General features: G+C 36.4%; 1 protein-coding gene, 1 long non-coding RNA gene and 1 pseudogene across 3 annotated transcripts; 2 read left to right on the top strand and 1 right to left on the bottom strand.

Annotated features, from left to right (window-relative positions):
* Nucleotides 1–4,555: 4,555 nt before the first annotated feature.
* On the bottom strand, nt 4,556–6,808 carry LOC144562944 (uncharacterized; annotated as a pseudogene). The gene is made up of 2 exons (XR_013514231.1): nt 6,257–6,808; nt 4,556–5,563 (listed from the first exon to the last, which is right to left on the bottom strand). The product of XR_013514231.1 is annotated as an uncharacterized LOC144562944 (transcript).
* A 4,659-nt stretch (nt 6,809–11,467) lies between these two features.
* On the top strand, nt 11,468–12,165 carry LOC144562624 (uncharacterized). The gene is made up of 3 exons (XR_013514169.1): nt 11,468–11,544; nt 11,761–11,824; nt 11,928–12,165. It is a non-coding gene; the product is annotated as an uncharacterized LOC144562624 (long non-coding RNA).
* A 593-nt stretch (nt 12,166–12,758) lies between these two features.
* LOC144562943 (uncharacterized) lies at nt 12,759–14,125 on the top strand. The gene is made up of 2 exons (XM_078312312.1): nt 12,759–14,050; nt 14,122–14,125. Exons 1-2 carry the CDS (start codon nt 12,942–12,944, stop codon nt 14,123–14,125), a joined length of 1,113 nt encoding a protein of 370 aa, XP_078168438.1. The 5' UTR covers nt 12,759–12,941.
* Nucleotides 14,126–19,666: the final 5,541 nt, after the last annotated feature.

Below are 19,666 nucleotides of genomic sequence, written 5' to 3'. Positions count from 1 at the left end.
GAGGTTAATGGGCAAAGTGGACAAGAGAATACTATACAGATCCTCTGCTACGCATTCAAAGTCTCTCCGTGTAGCGAGCTATGTAGATTGGACAGAATCATAGTGACAAACGAATGGTTCGGGTTCAGTTCGGCGGGATCAAAAATTCGTGATTCGGGTCTAATTCGAGTATAATTCAGTACAATAAAGAGAAAAAAAATAAAAATAAAAACCAGCAAAAAAAATAAAGAGAGAGTGATCCAGACTAGGCCTGAGCAAAAAAGCTCGAACTCGTAACTCGCTCATTTACAGCTCGTTTAACTCGGCTCATTTACAACTCAGCTCATTTACAACTCAAGTTGGTCAACTCGTTTAATAAATGAGCTGAGTTCTAGTTGATCCCAACTCGCTCATTTATAACTCGAGTTACATAAAGTTACATAGCATTGGTCACAATAAATCTCAAAATAATCAAACCCGAATCTCTAGACTGTTATTTGTGCTTTGAGATTCGTGTAAAATATGTTTGAACTTGTGTTGTAATACTATTACTGGTTAAACGAGTTATAAACAAGTTGTTGGCCAACTCAAGTTAATAACGAGCTGAGTTTGAACTTGTGTTGTAATACTATCACTGGTTAAACGAGTTGTGAGCCAACTCGAGTTGATAACGAGCTGAGTTCGAGTTGGCTCTACAACTCGTTATTATCATTTCAACTCGAGTTGGCTCGCTCGTTTATTAAACGAGTCAAGTTCGAGTTGGGGATAACTCGCTCAAACTCGACTCATTTACAGCCCTAATCTAGACTAGTGCCTAACTCACGTGAATGCTCTAGGGCCATTTCAATTTGGATCAAAACATAAAGTTTAAACCAATTCCATATGAGTCTTACCACTTCATTTTAAAGTTTAAATCAAAAAATTTAGTGGAAACCACCTGTCGCTTTCACACTGGACAAAAGAATGATTTCACCACCATGTGCACCAGACGGCGAAGTGACACAGCAGACAAGAAAAAAATACACAGCAAACAAGGAATTCTTTCTCTCAGTAGGAGCGGCGAATTTTTAAGTAGAAAACGCGGATAAAACAGTAAATTCATAAAATTTGCGAATAATTCGTGAATTAACCCTTTAATTCGCGAATCATCGAATTAAACATGGATTGATCCGCTAATAGCTAAAAAATATTTAATTGACGAATTAAACGCATATTCTGTTACTATGGTCAAAATAGGTCCCATAAAATTTTCTTTTGTTATTCTTTATTTTCCTTCAAATTTAACCTCTCTCTGAAGTTCAATATTGAAAAAAGTTTGAGCTGAACAAGATGATTTGAGTAAAGCAATGCACATTGGTGCAAATCTAAATATATACCTAGTTTTCTAAACCATTATATATATACTTATATATATTTTTTTTAAAAGTAAAATTAGGGTGTTATTTCGCTCATTAAATTCTTGATAATCATAATTTCAAGAAATAAAAATTTATTTTCAATGATTAACCCAAATGGTAGAAACTGATCTATTTCAAGAGTAATGTGTTAACATGTTAAATTTATAAATTTTTGAGTTACTGTAGCATCAAGTCAAACATTTAAAAAATCAACCTTTATTCTAGTGCAACTAGGGGTGCAAAAACGGATCAGAGACGGATAAGATAGTGGTAAAATCATATCCGTATCTGTTTTTATTTTTCGGATACATATATATACAGACTGTATATTAAACGGATACGAATACAAATACAAATATCATTCGGAAACAATTGTGTCACGATGAAGTGAGAACCGGCATCTACCTTTTTCTTTAGGTACACAAGGTCTTCTTCATATCCTTCTTTAGTGGCAACATCGCTTCCTTCAAGTATCTTGCTTGGATGTGCCTCTAAGAAAATAGTTTTGCAAATGCTGCTATTAGGTAATTTGTTAATGAAATACAATTCTATTGAGATATGATTAATGATCTAGATGCAAAAATTTGTGAATATCTAGATATATAAGCCATTTGTATGCTCGTAATACATACATTTTATTTTTTTTCAAACTTGTTATATAGTGCCCACAACAACCAGCCGACTGGGAATGTGCATATTATGTCATGTTGCTCATGCAAGACATAATAAAGGAATTCCTCGATGTTTTCCCGCAATTAAAGGTATATATGCATTTATATATTTTCCAAAAGTAAGCATTGTTGCTTAAAATATAATAAAATACAAAATTTAATTGTGCATGCTCTTCTAAATTGCGTATATAACCGATCCTGATTCTATTTTTTCCAATAGTGATTTACTAAAGTGATTTGTGTGTGTTTAAGATTTTCAATCCAGTTTAATGTTGAAGGAATTAATCATTTGACAAGAATATATTTCTCTGTAAATGTTTCATTAATTTTAGAATATTTATTAGGAGAATTTTCATCAACTGAACACTGTTCCAATCAATCACACTCTACTCGAATATAGTTCTTTCTTTTTGCACCACTATTTTCCTTATCCTATTTCTAATTCCAAGATTCAAATAGAAGCAACAATTTATGAGTAGTAATTTTTGACAATTTCACTCCAACTAGAAGCTATAATTTCTAGCTAGACAGTTCAATTACATGGTTGCTCTAAGGTGAAATGCATGCACCGCAAGATAATTGACCCTCCACTGTCACAGTTGCCATCATACCAATAATAATGTCAGTTTCGAATTTCTAATTTAAAAACTTTTCTATTAAACCATTATTCCAAGATGAAGTAGACACGACGTGAAAATGAAAAAGTGACCACATGTTTGTTAGAATCTGATTCCCACAAAAAGGTTTAATTTGAGGGACATACACAAGTTCTTTTACCCTTAACCTGAAATAAAATAAAGTAGACATCGACAGAATTTAGGGACAATTTGGCACATTTCATACTATTCGATCTTGTGGCACTTTTGTTACCGGCAAAGGTATGTGACTAAATTGTGCAATTTTATAGTAATAAATTTATGTTTGCCATTAATCATCCCCTTAGGGCTTCTCTAAAAAAAAAAAAAGAAGCCTGGAGATACCTTTATCTGAGAAAGAAACATCTTGACGGTGACTTATAAGGAACATCAGGGTTACTAAAAAAACAAAAAGGTATTTTTTTTTACTACCAAGACCGTACAATTTAATTTACTGTGTTGTGAGGAGACACAAAATTAATTTCTTTTTATGCATATTTTTTACTCTAGTAGAATAAGTTTTTGTCAGAAGTGCAAGATATCCTCACATTTATGTACGAACTCATCTCTTCAGGGAAAGAATATTGAAAATGCATTTGTACAATTATTTTTAATGATAATACATAATTATAATCTGTGCGTATGTCAATACTTTCTACACAAGAGGTCGCACGTTTGTTAAAATTCTGAATTATGATTCTTTATAAATATTAAAGATAAAAAATTTGCTCTCCATCTTTATTTTAAAAAATAATTCAGGGAGTATACATGAATCTGTCTCCGACTTCAAGGCTCGATGCTCAACGTTTCTCTAAAAAAATATTACTATGTAACAACAAAATTTGTAAGTATAGCCCGTAAAAGAAATGGAGAACAGGCTACAGCTGGTCTGATCCATACATATTTTTATATTAGAGCTACGTACTGCGTACATGATATTTAGTCAATACGTCAAATCTGGCCAGGTCCATTGAGAATCAGACTGGGCCGGGTTAGCTTTCTTGTTAGGTAAGGCCGGATGGACATAACTGAGTCTGAAGTCTGAACAAATTTTCATCCACGATACAAAACAAACGAATTTTAAAGGAATAGATGAAAATTTGAGGCAGTTGTATTTTGTATAAAAGAGAAAAATGATTGAGAGCAAAATTAACAGAACATACATTCATGTTTAAAACTTTAAATAATTGCACCAAACAGCCCCTGTTCAATGCACAATACACGACAACCAATCATGCATTTATATTATGAGAAAAGCAACGTGTAAAGGACAGGGAATCGGCTAATTAGATTGATACTGTTGGAAATTGGATCCAATCGAAATGTGATGGGAAAAACAAGAAAATAAATATTGGAAACTCCAAGAGATTTTGTTAAAATATCAGAATCTCTTCCTCCACTTGAATTTGGCCGAATACAGAAAGGTCCTTCCCTTCCACAAGTACAGGCCAACAACTGCACCGGCCTAATTAATCCACACAGACAGACAAAGAAGAACTTACATCCGACTCATGACATTGGGTTGTCTTTTATGAAAACCAGGACGGACGGAGTCGACAGTTAGGTGATCAAGAAGGTTCATGGCACAGGTTAGTGGCCTTTATTGCACTCTTGCCAGGAGAATGTTCGGGGCAATTTATAATTTCCAATCTAGTAATTAGCCTTTTTGTAGCTCTTGCATGCCAGTACGGGAGTTCAAGATACAAAATTGATTTCTTTTATCTTTTGCTAGAAAGCTCAATTAGTCTAAACAGGCTTAATCCAAAAAGCCACTAGACTACACTGATATAATATAATAATTTTATCTGAACTCAATTGAAGGAAAAATGTGCCAATAATCTAGTCATGATCGCAACTAATTATAACTTGTAACTAAAATCACAAATGAATTTATTGTACTTCATACAAGGAAAGCAGTACAAATTCGTAAATGCACACAATGCCACCAGTACATAAGTTACACACATAATGCTGGAAAAAAATAGAAACAACAACTGCAAATAAAAGTAATTTTAAACAAAACTCCAATATGATTTCCTTTCGTCTCAGCAACTTCTAAGGGTGGTATTCTTCATTATTGGTATCAGTGATCCCCGCGTGGTATAACAGAGCCCATAAATGTGTGATGAACTCGGAGCCATTACTAAGCTGCTTAATATGTGTCCTGGTAGATCCTGATGGAGCGATGTACAGGATCATCTCTGACCAGAAATCAGCCATCAACTTCCATCTCTGTGCATCAACAGGTACTTTCTCGATTAAGTACCGACCCAGTTCTGAGCCCCGATGAATAATTTTCTGACCACCGTCTGCAGAACTCATCAACAATTTGTACTTTGCATCCAAATTTCTTCCTCTGCCAAAATACTCGGATGTCTCTTCAACTATTTTCCAAAACATATATTTCACCGAATTGCTGGTTATTGGTAACAGCTCAGGAAGAAAGGCGACCAAGTAAGCACAGTAGTTGGACAACTGGGTCGCAACCTTCTTATTTTTGTGGCATCCGACATTTACCGGAGGAATTGCACATAAGCTAGTTGCTACGTGCCACACCTAGATTGAGTGTCCATTTTAGATCTTCATAAACACTCGCCCCATTCCTTTTCAGAGCTGCCACACCATTTGTGAGGTCACCCTGGCTCTGTACTAGAGTGCCAAAAATTGCTTCCTTCACATCTGGGCTGAGTTTAACTGTTTTACCCTTTTTCAAACCTGGGGGAGGTGCATTTATTTTTGACCCTCCACAAGTTGAAATAAGAGAATACCACCGACCGGAATTGCATGGGTAGTTCTTGTTGCAATTTTCCAACAACGAGTATTGTCCAAGGTTATTCTTTAAAGAGAGAAAGTATCTTGGGTTGCAGAAAAGTGCCAATACCTGGTAACAAGTTGAAAAATTTGAGAGTAAGAGGTTTCCATATCGTGGGGATGTGCTATATGTGTAGAAGAAGCGACGAGACAATTAGACACTTATTCAATGAGTGTCCGGTAAGTGAACAAGTGTACAGAGGGGTGCTACAGGACATACTGGAACAGGTAACGGGACAAGACAAGGTTCAGGTTTTGATCGAAAAAAATGTAACTGATAAGGCAAGAGAGCTTATGCTAATCACACATTTCATAATCTGGCGCGAAAGATGCAACCGCATCTTTAGAGAAATAAGCAAAAACACGGATGAACTGGTGCGAGAGGTTACTACACAGTGGGAGGTCAGTGTGTCTCACCGGTCAGAAGAACCAAACGTGGAGTGAGAAGTAAAGCTTATTTCTTTGGAACTTTTATTTTGGACTCTTTCTTTGTAGCTTTTTATTAATTTTCTTTCTTTTGGTTTTTTGTTCTGTAATCAGGGTTTCTCACTCAGAAACTCAACAAAATGTTACCAATTATGGTTAATGAAAAAATGTGGGCTAGACCCTCATTGATTTTCTCCAAAAAAAACAAGTTGAAAAATTTATGAATTTATGATCGTATATTAATACATCAAGTAAAAATTAGATTCATGTAACTAAATATTTTGATAAATCGGTAGGCTAACAGCACGTAAGGACATACAGAGAGATAGATATTTACCTTGTAACCAAATAGCCAAGGTTGTGCTTCATGTGAATTAGCATCTGAAGAAGCCTGCTGATTTGCAACAAGTGAAGAGTTCCATGTGACGTTTTGACAAATCATTGTAAGCTTTGCCCAGTCGCAAAATACATATGTGAACACTTCAAAAAGCTCCATCAATATTATTATGATTAAGAGCGTATATGTTAAAGGAGTATCAATCTGGAGATTTTGCCAGAAAAGGTAATAATAGCGAGTGTTGACTTTGTACACATTAACCACTTTGATTCCAAACCAAAGAGTTACACCAAGCATTCCAACAAGTAAAACTAAATTCCATACTGGAAAGCCAGATGCAAATCCAACAGGATACCTTGTGAAGATTAAGTCGCGTAGAAAACCGAGCTCAGTTTTTATTACCCGAAAGACTCGGTCTTTATCCTTCGCAGAGAGAAGCCCATTAAATATAAGTTGCTTTGTCTTTGGTTGTTGGGCCTCTGCTTCAGGATGCCTGAACTTTCGTCTTCTCAAAAGCTTAAACAAAGCAAATGAGAGGCAAACATCTTTCATCCCCCCATTTTTATCAACAGAGGGGTGTAAGATGTGAAATAATCACATGGGATCCGAATAATCAACAAGGGAAACAAAATATTCAGCAGGGGAAACAAATTGATATCAAGCAAAGAAGAAAAGAATCAATTAAGCAAAGAAGGAAAGAATCAATCCAGCAGCTCCTCTTACTAGCCGACCTTCTTTAGATGGTTTAGGAATTGATTTGTTGTATTATCTAACCTTATATTCTAAAATTAGAAGATGTAACAGGATTCAATCTTGATGTTAAATACCCTTGGCTGGTATCGTGTAAACATATAACAAAATATTCTTTGATCAATAAAATATGGGAGGGAATGGTGATTCACGGGAGTTCTGTGTTATTTAATTTCATACAAGTAATTTTGTCATGGTATCAGAGCAGGAATTGTTTTGAGGTACAGATTGCTGATGGTCATACCAAAGGTGATCTAGATACCTCATTCAATCCTATATCTCTGGTTGTTCTGCTGCTAGACAAGAAATGACGAGCACACCTCCAGAATCAAGCGTTGACATGCGAGATATAACGAAAATTCTCATTGAAGAATTCTCAAAGAAGCTCTCCCAAATCATGGCACAAAGTCAGAATAAGTCCTCTAAAGGCATGGGGCAATCTCATTCAAGCGAAAACCCGAATTCAGGCATCACCATAAAGTTGGATGGCCACAATTATCGAATTTGGGCGCAAATGGTTGAGATGAAAATAAAAACTCGAGATAAACTCGGGTATGTGAAAGGGGACTAGAAAATTCTGTTACCAACCGATGAGGCACACAAATGATGGGAGATCGAAGACAACATGGTGAAGAGTTGGCTGATCAAATCCCTCGACAACTCATTAGTTGGAAGCTTTATCAATTGTTCCACTGCAAGAGAAGTTTGGGAAGCACTCGCCATGACTTTTTTCGATGGTAGTGATTCTGCCCAGTACTATGATCTAAGGCGTAACCTATAACTTGAGACAAGGAGACAACTCTGTTGAAACCTATTACAAGGAACTTCAAGGTTTGTGGAGAGAGATGGACTATCGCAGACCCAACACCTTTACTGGCATCGAGAATATCGAAAAGCATAACAAAATAGTTCAAGAAGAAAGGTTGTTTAATTTTCTGAATGGTCTTAGTGATCGGCTGGACCAAATGAGGGCACATATACTCCAAACTTCTCCACTTCCCACCACAAAACATGCCTTCACCTGGGTTAGGAGAGAAGAAGTGCGCCATAATCTAATGGTAGGAAGAGATGAGATGTCGGCTGCAGTCATGTATGCCGGAACTAACCCACTCTGAAATCTCCCTCTGAAATGCTACCTAGTAACCAAAAATTTGATCACAAAAAATACCTAAAATGCACTCATTGTGAGGGCACACAGCACACTAGAGAAAGATGCTTCAAAATCCATGGATACCCTGAATGGTGGCGAGAAGGGAAGAAGAAGACTGGAGGGTACAACCGTGCAAGACCAAATGTGAACATGATTCAGTCAACAGCTGCTGGCCGAACCACTGGAGCTGCTGGAAGTACTGAAGGTACTGGCCGAACCATTGAAGAGAGCAGTATGAGGCAGCAGCTGGCGCAAGTCAACAGCAGCATGGTTTTTCCCTAATACCAGTGGTTTCCAACCATACTCATCTAGGTGAAGGTAATTTAAATATTGGTACTAATAAAAATTCTGAATGGATAATAGATTCGGGAGCGTCAGATCACATGACGTATGACCAAAATGATTTTTGTGGATTGGTTACTCCACGAAGACTCGAGATTGTAAATGCAAATGGGGAAAAACACCCGGTCACGGGTGCAGGAAGAGTATCTCTTACACCTTCAATATCATTATCTAATGCTTTACTTGTTCCTTCACTGTCATCAAAACTACTCTCCATTGGACAGATTTCGGATGATTTGAATTGTATTGTACTCATGTACCCATGTTTTTGTCTTTTTCAGGATGCACATACGAAGGAGATTTTAGAGCGTGGTACTAGAAGGGGAAAATTGTACGTTATGGAAGGTATCAGTGAAGGAAGAGTACATCATGTTAAGTCTCGAGAAATCACCTCTTACCAAATTATCAAGTGACATAGACGGTTAGGGCACCCATCTTTTGGGTATATGAAAAAACTTATTCCCGGTATTTTTGAAAAATGTGATAAAGAATCTTTTGATTGTACAACGTGCATTAAAGCCAAAAATCACCGTGTCTCTTTTCAAAGAAATGATAATATAAGTATTGAACATTTTGCTCTTGTTCATTCTGATGTTTGGGGACCATCCCTGGTTAAAACTTTGCATGGCAATAGATTTTTTGATCTCTTTGTCGATGATTGTACTCATATGACGTGGTTATACTTGTTAAAAACAAAAGAGGAAGTTGCAAGTGTAATCAAAACTTTCTGTAATCTAATAAAGAATCAGTATGGGAAAGAGATACGAGTTTTAAGGAGTGATAATGGGAGAGAATTTCTAAATAGGGAATTAAAAGATTTTTTTATGGAAAAAAGGATAATCCACCAAACATCTTGTGTTAACACACCACAACAGAATGGAGTGGCAGAGCAGAAAAATAGGCATATTTTGAAAACAACAAGAGCGTTAATTATTGATAATAATGTTCCAACCAAATTTTGGGAAGAGGCCATTACCACCGCAGTTTACCTCATTAATAGAATGCCCTTGAATTTCAAAAACAGTATTATGACATACATGCATTCTTACCAATAATTTTTGTAGAGAAACAGTGTTTTCATTGGAAATTTGAAATCATTGTTATAGATTTTTTAAGTTGGAAAAATTAAAAGGTTCCTAAGCTCACTTTACATTTTAGAGAGTCACAGACTTCTCTGTACATTACAATCAATTTTTCTCTCTGCATTAGCAACCATGCAGAAAATCCACTGCTTTCTCGATTGAACTTCTCAGAAATAGATTAGAAAATCATGTCATATAGAAGATCCAGTACGTTGTTAATTTCTTATTACTCTCTTATCCTATTTATAATAATGCCGTAGGTTTTACCTTTTTTACATATTTCAGCTATGACAGTGCTGCAGGTATTAAATAATGCCATGTAGAAAGTCCATGGCCTCCTGAGGCTCATTTTTTCCATACATCCATTAAATCAAATCGCGTTTATGTTTCATCATATTCAAAATTTTAAGCATTTGTTTTTAAATCTCCCTTTATGATATGTGGTTCAGCTTATTTATCTAACAAAAAATTGAATTCCAAAACATGACATCTTCTCTGTTGCTTGATCAATAGAAAGTAAGGAATCATATACACCCTCTCATATGCACCGTCCCACAAGTGAAGGTTACAGATCTGGCTGCTATTATCACAGCTGATGCAGAGACAAGGGTCATGAAATCTTCAGCTTCAGAACAATGAATTGATGATAAGTATTTAACAAAAAAAAATGTAACAAAAAAATTGTTTGCTTTTTGATGATTATTATTTATACTCATGTAAGTTGAATATATTTTTCAATAGTATTTCTTCTACCTCTATAATGTATTAGTTTTTATTTTATATAGTTTTGCTTCCACTCAAACACCACCGCTGAAGCAAAGCGAGGCTCATTGCTACTGTTCTGGAGAAATAAAATAATGACACCAGCATAATAGTGGGGAAATATGGAGACATCGTTGTGAAAACAAGGTGCAGCCATGGTTCCGAAAATCGGCCGATTCCGAGTTGACTCGGCCGAGTCGACTCGGAATCGGCGGTGTCCGGGCCGAGTTTTACCCGATTCTCACGCCCATGCGAGTTTTTCGGCAAAACTCGGATGAACAGTGCCGAGTCAGCCGAGTTTTCCGATTTTTTCGGCCGAGTCGGACCGAGTCAAGCAAGTCTTGACCGATTCCAGACCGATTCAGGACGATTCTCCTCCAAATGAGCAGATTTTGCCTTTTCTTTGCGTGACATTGGGTTTATTGGAAGAAGAGTTTTTGATTTGGGAAGAAAGAACGAAGGAATCTGTGGAGGAAGAAAGGCTAATAGAGACATTTCAAATAAACTTGGTGTACCAAGTCTATTAAATATAGAAATCTAAAAAACATTGGCCCATAATGAACTAGGAGCAACCAGAAAACTCTGATAGGGAGATGGGCCACATGTAAGGTTTAATGACATATAAAAGACTGCCTCCACTTTTCTTTCTCCTCTCCATTTCGTTCCTTATTTGACCCATCCATTTTTGCATTTTTTTACATTTTTGCACTTGCTTTCGAATTGTTTTTCTATGTTTTCTGTCTCCTTTTTTATTCTTTTTCATCCTTTATTTTTTTTTTATATTTATTTATTTTAGGAATCAAAAATATTTTATTTATTAATTTCTTCTATCATTTTAGGAAATGTTTACTATTTTTCAATTTTACAATCCGTCCCTCCTCATGTTTGCTAAATGTATTACTCAATTTTATTATTTTATTTGAGTGTAATATTTTGTCTTAATTAACACAGATTTTTTCCAAATTATTTTGATCAATTTTTTCCTATTTTTTGGATAGAAAATAAGCTTCTGTCAAAAAAACCCGAGTTACCGATCCGATTCTTCCGATTCCGACCGATTCATCCGATTCTGACTCGGCGGTCAAAAATCCGATTCCGATTCCAATTCCGAGTTTCAGAACCTTGGGTGCAGCTCTTCTTCTTTATTAAAGCTTCAACGCTCATACACACCTCCTTCGTCACCTCCTTCTTAATGAGGCAAGGTCAGATCTTTGCTCTTCCCGAAGTTTTTTATTTGTAATTTTGTGTGCCATGCGTGTACCTTCTCCAACGTACTCTCTTCTCTCTCTTACAAAATTTGTGAAGCCATAAAAGAATCCAAACCAATCAATTCACATTCTTCGTTTTCTGATTTCAAGCTCAGCCAAGATGAACTCTCTGGCCCATCAATTAATAAAGTGTTTTTGCCACTTCAACAGTGTACCGCTTACAAGCGTCAGACGCCATCACAATCACCAGATAAACTCAAGTATTCAGTCTCAGGTGTTAATGTGTTATCTTGAATTTGTTTTATCAAAAAACTATCCAAGAAATATCTTCTTTTTACCAAAATAAATAATCTTTTTGTTCCTATTGTGGTTTGTAGGAGAGGAGAAGGGTTTCTTTCTTCAGGTCATGGGGCAGTAGCAACAAGCGAATTGAATTGGGTTCAGGTCTAATTTTTTATTTTTTTTGGCTTTTAACAGCATGTATTTTTATAATATTTTGTGGCTGTCTAATAATCCAAGTATGGGATTGTTAGATTGTTTAGGACATGTTTAAAACTTCAAGAATCTTCACTGTGGTAACTATTAGTATCGTAATAATCTCTGTTTTTTACTTCAATTATTTGTTCTCTTCTTTATTCAGATGAAACAGTGGTTATCCTTCAAATAAAAACAAAATCGTTGTCTGCAGCTATAATGTTGGTTTCGTCAACATTTGGAATTAGCAGGGAAAATACAAACCATAGTGAACTGATTCACTTATATATACCATATCTTATATGCTTTCAGGCAAGAATTACCAATATGTTCTCAAATGGAAGAATTTGAATCGTTTATACCTTCTATTGGCATTACAGGTCCTCTCATATTTTGTCTTCTATCTTTTTCTTTTATGATACAGTTGATGTAATCAAGGAGCTCACCAAAGATATACATGCTTTTTGAGAACACCTGAGGAAGCAATACAAATGCTTGGTGCCATGTCAGCTCGCTGAAGAAAAGTGTCGGATTTACAAGCTGTCACATTACCAACAAGGAAAGAGACAAGCAGGAAGGCAATCTCCAATATTCGGTGTAAATTAGATGAGTTGTATAGGATTGTATAGGATCTGTAATTCTTATTGTATTATTATTTCTAAATATAGATTAGGAGGAAAAAAGGATAAAAAGAAGGAGAGGCACAATGTACAGGATATATAATAAAAAAAAAAAAAAACAGAGTAGAACTCTTTGTAAACTAATTCTTCTGATAAATAAAATTGAGGGAGGGAAGGGATTTCTTGGGAGGCTTGTGTTCTTTAAATTGAATCATGGTATCAAAGCTTTGGTGAAGATCAAGCTAGCCCTTTCTTCCGAACAACATCACTGCCAGACACGACTCTGGTAACAGCATCATGGCCGAAACTAATACCCTAATTGAAAAATTAACACAACTAATCACCCTACAGCAAAATCAATTGCTAGCTATGCAACAACCTCATACCCCACCACCACAAACCCCTGTCGTAACTCATGAACCGACCTTGCATACAAACCTAATACCCATAAAACTCGATGGAAAGAATTATCCGTTGTGGTCTCAATCAATTCGCATGTGTCTTAAGGCGCGTGAGAAACTAAAGCATATCAAGGATTTACCTCCGGCTGAAGATAGCCCACTGTTCACACGGTGGGACATTGAAGATACTATGGTTAAAGGGTGGATTTGCAACTCACTCGACAAGAATCTCTACGGCAAATTCCTGAGATATCCAACGGCCAAGGAGGTGTGGGAAGCAATAGCAACAACCTTTTACGACGGGAGCGATGCTGCTCAGGTATACGATTTGAACAAAAAGGTGAACAAAACCAAACAAGCTAATAGGTCTGTAGAAGAGTATTACAATGAACTTCAGGACCTATGGTTAGAGATAGACTTCCGGCGTCCAAATCCAATGGAGTGCACAGCCGATATAGAGAAGTTCAACAAATTTTTACAAGAATCAAGGGTGTACTCGTTTTTGGATGGGCTTGATGATAAATTCGACAATGAACGAGCAAACGTGCTGCAAATGACCCCGTTTCCTACCCTTGAACAAGCCTTTGCTCGGGTAAGGAAGGAAGCCACTCGGCAAGGTGTGATGAACACGGGCGGTGAGGCCGAACCACAGTTCTCTGCTGCTATGTACTCAAAGGGAAACAAAGGTATGGATAAATCTCATTTGAAGTGTACTCATTGTGGTATGACAAAGCATACAAAAGACCAGTGTTTTAAATTGGTGGGTTACCCGGACTGGTTCAAAGACCGGCGCAAGGAAAAGGGTAATTGGTCGGGGAAAGGACATGCCGCTGTAGCACGGGCAGACCTGGCACACGTATCAGAAACCCAATATCTAGGTACTGGCACAGGTCATGGGGGCACTGGCAACATATCTGGCCATGTTGGCGCTGGCAGCACCTTTGGCAACCTTCCTGGCAACATTGGCGCTGGGCCATCAGCCAATTTCCTGGGCGCTGGCACATGGTACCAGGTTCCAGCCGAACCACCTGGTACACACCATTTAAATGCAAGCAGCAGTGGCACTCAAGGCACAGGTAATGGAGGCCCAGGTTCTTCCTCTATCCCACCTGGAGGCGATCCCAACAGAGGCTTAGCAAGTGCTCATGTAGCATACCAAGAAGGTACAAGTAATGGGTCAGGTAAAATTAATATTACATGGAAAAATTATAATGAATGGGTATTAGATACCGGGGCTACAGACCACATGACATTTGATAAAAATGACCTCATGAATTTCAAAACACCTAGAAAAACCGGTATTGTTAATGCAAATGGTATATGTTACCCTGTTAGTACAGCAGGAGATGTAAAATTATGCCCAAACCTGACACTCCAAAATACGTTAGTTGTACCATCTTTATCCTCTAAACTAGTATCAGTCGGCCAATTGACAAAGGAATTAAATTGCATGGTCAACATATTTCCTGATCACTGTGTATTTCAGGACATCAAAACCAGGGAAATTTTGGGCCGTGGTACTAGGAGATGCGGGTTGTATTATCTTGATGGTTTGAAGACAGGAGAAGCATTAATCAGCACAGATTCGAAGGAGAGAGAGATTGAAATTTTATTATGGCACAAAAGATTAGGTCATCCATCGTTAGGGTACATGAAAAAACTTTGTCCTCAGTTATTTAATTACAATTGTGAGAGAATTTTTTGTGAGACATGTATTAAGGCCAAAAGTCACCGGTCTACTTATCCGCTAAGTAATACTAAAGCATTAGCTCCATTTGACTTAATTCATACTGACGTATGGGCACCATCTCCAATAATTTCAAAAACTGGTTATAGATGGTATATAATATTTGTCGATGATTTTTCAAGACTAACATGGTTGTATTTATTAAAAACCAAAGAACAGGTAAAAGACATATTTAGAATATTTATAACTATGATTAGAACACAATTTGAGAAAAATATCAAAGTAATTAGAAGTGATAATGGAACAGAATATATGAATAGAGAAGTGCAAGAAATACTTCAAAATAACGGCATAGTACATGAGACATCATGTGTAGGCACGCCTCAACAAAATGGTATTGCAGAAAGAAAAAATAGACATATACTTGAAATTACGAGATCTCTTTTAATTAAAACAAATGTACCAAATATTTTTTGGGATAACGCAATTACATTTGCTATATACCTCATGAACCGCATGCCAACACAAGTCAATCATTTTAAAACACCATTACAAGTTTTTTCTGCACACCTAAAAATTAATTCGATTTTAAATTTACCTCCAAAAATTTTTGGGTGTACAGCTTATGTTCATCTTCAAAAACAATTCCGATCAAAACTTGAACCAAGAGCGGAAAAATGTATTTTTTTAGGAATGGGTCAAAATCAAAAAGGATATAAATGTTTTAGTCCAAATACAAGAAAATTTTTCACCACCATGGATGTAAATTTTATAGAACATGAACCGTATTTTAAAATTCCACAAAATCCAATTCAGAGGGAGCGGGTAAATATATCTGAGGAAGAATTGAATTTTGATTTTTTAAGCTTCACAAGATATTATAATACGGTACCCTCATATACCCCTGTACGAGATCAAGCCCACCAACTACAGCATAATTCGGACCACCAACTACAGCATAATTCGGAGGAAGAAATAAACCCGGATATAAATAATGAAAATGACATAAATCACTCGGCAAGAAACGACAACACTGAAGATCAAGAAGAAATGATAATACAACCCGCCAATGATCCAACACGGTCTGAGACTCCCAATGAGGTAAATTTTTCTGAACCATTATTTACTTTACCACCAAGAAAAAATAGAGGAAAACCACCAACACGGTATGTTCCTGAAGATGGGACCAGCACAGAAATGTACCCAATTGCAAATTATACAACGACAAATCATTTGACAGAACCTTTAAAGGGTTTTGTGAACCAAATATCATCAGTAACAGTACCAAAAAATGTTGACGAAGCCATAACAGACCCAAAGTGGAGACAAGCAATGAATGAAGAAATGAGTGCACTACTGAAAAATAATACCTGGGAAGTCACTAATTTACCTGATGACAAGAGAGTCGTGGGTTGTAAATGGGTGTATACTGTAAAATACAATGCACAAGGAAAAGTAGAAAGATACAAGGCGAGGCTAGTTGCAAAAGGATATACCCAAACATATGGAATTGATTTTCAAGAAACCTTTTCTCCGGTTGCTAAGTTGAACTCTGTTAGAGTCATTCTATCGATTGCAGCGAATTTAGAATGGCCACTGCACCAATTTGATGTGAAAAATGCGTTCCTACATGGTGAATTAGAGGAGGATATCTATATGGAAATGCCTCCAGGTTACCAACCAACAAACATGACGGGTAAAGTATGTAAACTAAAGAAAGCGCTATATGGGTTAAAACAGTCACCACGAGCGTGGTTTGGGCGGTTCAGTCAGGCCATGAGGGGATATGGATATACCCAAAGCAATTCAGATCATACAATGTTCTACAAGAAGAGTTATAAAAAAATTGTTGTCCTCATAATTTATGTTGATGACATGATCATAACAGGAAGCGATGAAGAGGGAATACGAGAATTAGAGGAAAGGTTGTTCAAAGAATTTGAGATGAAGAATTTGGGTGGATTAAAATACTTTCTGGGGATAGAGGTCACCCGGGATAAAGAAGGAATATATTTGTCACAAAGAAAATATATACTTGATCTTTTATGTGAAACAGGAATGTTAGATTGCAAGCCGATTGATACACCAATGATTCCAAACTTGAAGTTAGAAGCCTACACGGATCATACACCCACCAATGTAGACAGATATCAAAGACTTGTGGGTAAGTTGATTTACCTGGCCCACACGAGACCTGACATTGCGTATGCCGTAAGTGTAGTGAGTCAATTCATGCACTCTCCAAAGGAAGAGCACCAAGAAGCAGTAATGAGAATTCTCAGATATTTGAAGGGCACACCCGGGAAAGGTATAGTTTTTAGAAAAAATTCACATCTTCAGGTATCTGCATACAGTGATGCAGATTGGGCAGGATGTGCTATGGACAGACGATCAACGGCAGGTTATTTCACATTTGTGGGAGGGAACTTGGTCACATGGAGATCAAAGAAACAAAATGTGGTGTCTCTGTCAAGTGCAGAATCGGAATTCATAGGGATGGTTAAAGCAATTTGCGAACTCCTATGGATAAAAGGATTCTTAACTGAATTAGGCTTTGAGCCAGAATCCGAAATGAAATTATTTTGTGATAATAAGGCATCTATAGATATTGCCCATAACCCGGTGCAGCATGATCGAATGAAGCATGTTGAAATTGACAGGCATTTCGTTAAAGAGAAGCTAGAGACTAAAATTATATCTTTGCCGTTTGTACGATCAAATGAACAACTTGCAGATATATTAACTAAACCTGTAGTGAGTAGAATTTTCAGTGAAACAGTTAATAAGCTAGGAATGAAGGATATGTATGTGCCAACTTGAGGGAGGGTGTCGGATTTACAAGCTGTCACATTACCAACAAGGAAAGAGACAAGCAGGAAGGCAATCTCCAATATTCGGTGTAAATTAGATGAGTTGTATAGGATTGTATAGGATCTGTAATTCTTATTGTATTATTATTTCTAAATATAGATTAGGAGGAAAAAAGGATAAAAAGAAGGAGAGGCACAATGTACAGGATATATAATAAAAAAAAAAAAAACAGAGTAGAACTCTTTGTAAACTAATTCTTCTGATAAATAAAATTGAGGGAGGGAAGGGATTTCTTGGGAGGCTTGTGTTCTTTAAATTGAATCAAAAAGCCTTATTTCTGCATACTGGTATTATTATAGTTTTATCTTACTGACCTTGATATGTACGCACTAAGTACTAAGTCTACATCTGTTGTTATTCTGGATCAAGTCCTTGCTTTTCCAGTTTGCAATTTTAGTTCTAAAACCAATAGCCCTGTTCAACACGCTGGCATCAGTTAGAGTGGGGTTTTTATGATGTCAGAAAATTGCACTTATGTTTCTGTTTTAGACTGGATGTCGGCAGCAGAAAAGCACGGTCGTACAATCCAAGTCCATAATAACAGTGGAAACAAATGCATACAATATAGGGTTACCCGATTTTATTGTAATGGTTTTTCACACTGCAAATTAGATCAAGCACTTTGCAATGTCGATCGATTGAGCACAATACATTTCATGCTCCAATTAAACCCAGTTTTTATTAGATATTGCATGTAACACGGTCACACAGAACCACTAGACGAATTTGATCATACATTCTATTACATGTTTGATTGAGGTGCACGACTAAAGGAGATCAGTCGATTTTTCTTTTCTTTGTTAGAAATTTTATTCTATTTTTTCTTTTATTTGATATACCTAATCGTCCAATTAAGTGCAACTTCTTACCAGGAGTGTGTTGTTAAAATTAAATTATAATTCTACAAGGGCTTATGCTAACTCAGCTTTTTTACTAATTAGTTGATGAGAAGACTCATAACTCAGCTAGCTGCTGCACAGGAGCTTGTCCCTCGACTTCATTTCCCAATTTCTAAGGTCTCCTACCCTACCCCTAACCTTTATTTGTACAATATGATTCATCATGTGTCAAGAATTATTATGTATCTTATTTGATATCTCTGTATTAATTTAGGTATGTACAAGTTGCATCTGCACTTGATGGTGTTAGAGTTGGTGAAGCATTCATTAATAGCAGTACAACAACGGTTTATGGATTCTAACAAGCATGTACCTCCAGTTAGAATCATAGTGGCACATGGTATAGAGGATGTCACAATGGCGATATTATGTGATTTTTCAAAAGCATGCCATTACCTACTTAGTGCTGATTGTGCTGAACCAATTTGGTCTACCTCGAAATGTAACACATCGTTTCCAGCCTCAGGTTACATGTAGTATTTTGCTGAGTCTTGATAATAAAAAAAAAACAATATAAATTATAATGAAAACTAGCACAAAGCTGCTGGTATAGTACTGTAATCTGGTCTTCTGCATCCATGCTCGGAAGTTGAAGCAATAAAATAGTAAAGTAATTAACCGATGATTTAATATTGTAAAATACAGATCTCAGACAAAGGTATTGCCGAAGCAAAGCGAGGCCATCGGCTAGTTATCATTTTTTTGTATTCATTTTATTGATTGAAGGGAGGTCATAATAAATACCAATCTTAACATTTTTGATTGATTAAAGCATAGATTTATTAACTATTGACTATTGAAGAGTTGTTTGTTAGATGAATTAATACTGTGCGACGAGCAAATGCAAAAATCACACATTGTCCCACATAGACACATAAAAAGTGACAAATTAATTACATTGGAAAAAAAAGGTACAAAATATACACCATGGCACAACAAACAGCGTAGATTTATTGACTATTGGCATGGGAGTAGATTAAATTGTGTAGAAAGGCCTTGGTTTGCTAAAAGCATAGATTAAATTAATTATGATTATTAATTAGCATGGGAGTAAATTAATTAATATCAGAAATTGGAACTTTTGGAGAAACACTCATGATTCGGAAGGAATTGTATGTCCTCGATCATAAAAAAAATTCAATTTCAATACAGAGAGATTCATAT

This window comes from Carex rostrata, chromosome 12 (genome assembly GCF_964058835.1).
Source record: "Carex rostrata chromosome 12, lpCarRost1.2, whole genome shotgun sequence".
Classification (NCBI taxonomy): domain Eukaryota; kingdom Viridiplantae; phylum Streptophyta; class Magnoliopsida; order Poales; family Cyperaceae; genus Carex; species Carex rostrata.
This window is presented reverse-complemented; position numbering and strand designations above follow the sequence as displayed.

Excerpts from the sequence above, each read along its gene's own strand:
- LOC144562943 (XM_078312312.1), top strand. The coding sequence starts at position 12,942 with ATGGCCGAAACTAATACCCTAATTGAAAAATTAACACAACTAATCACC.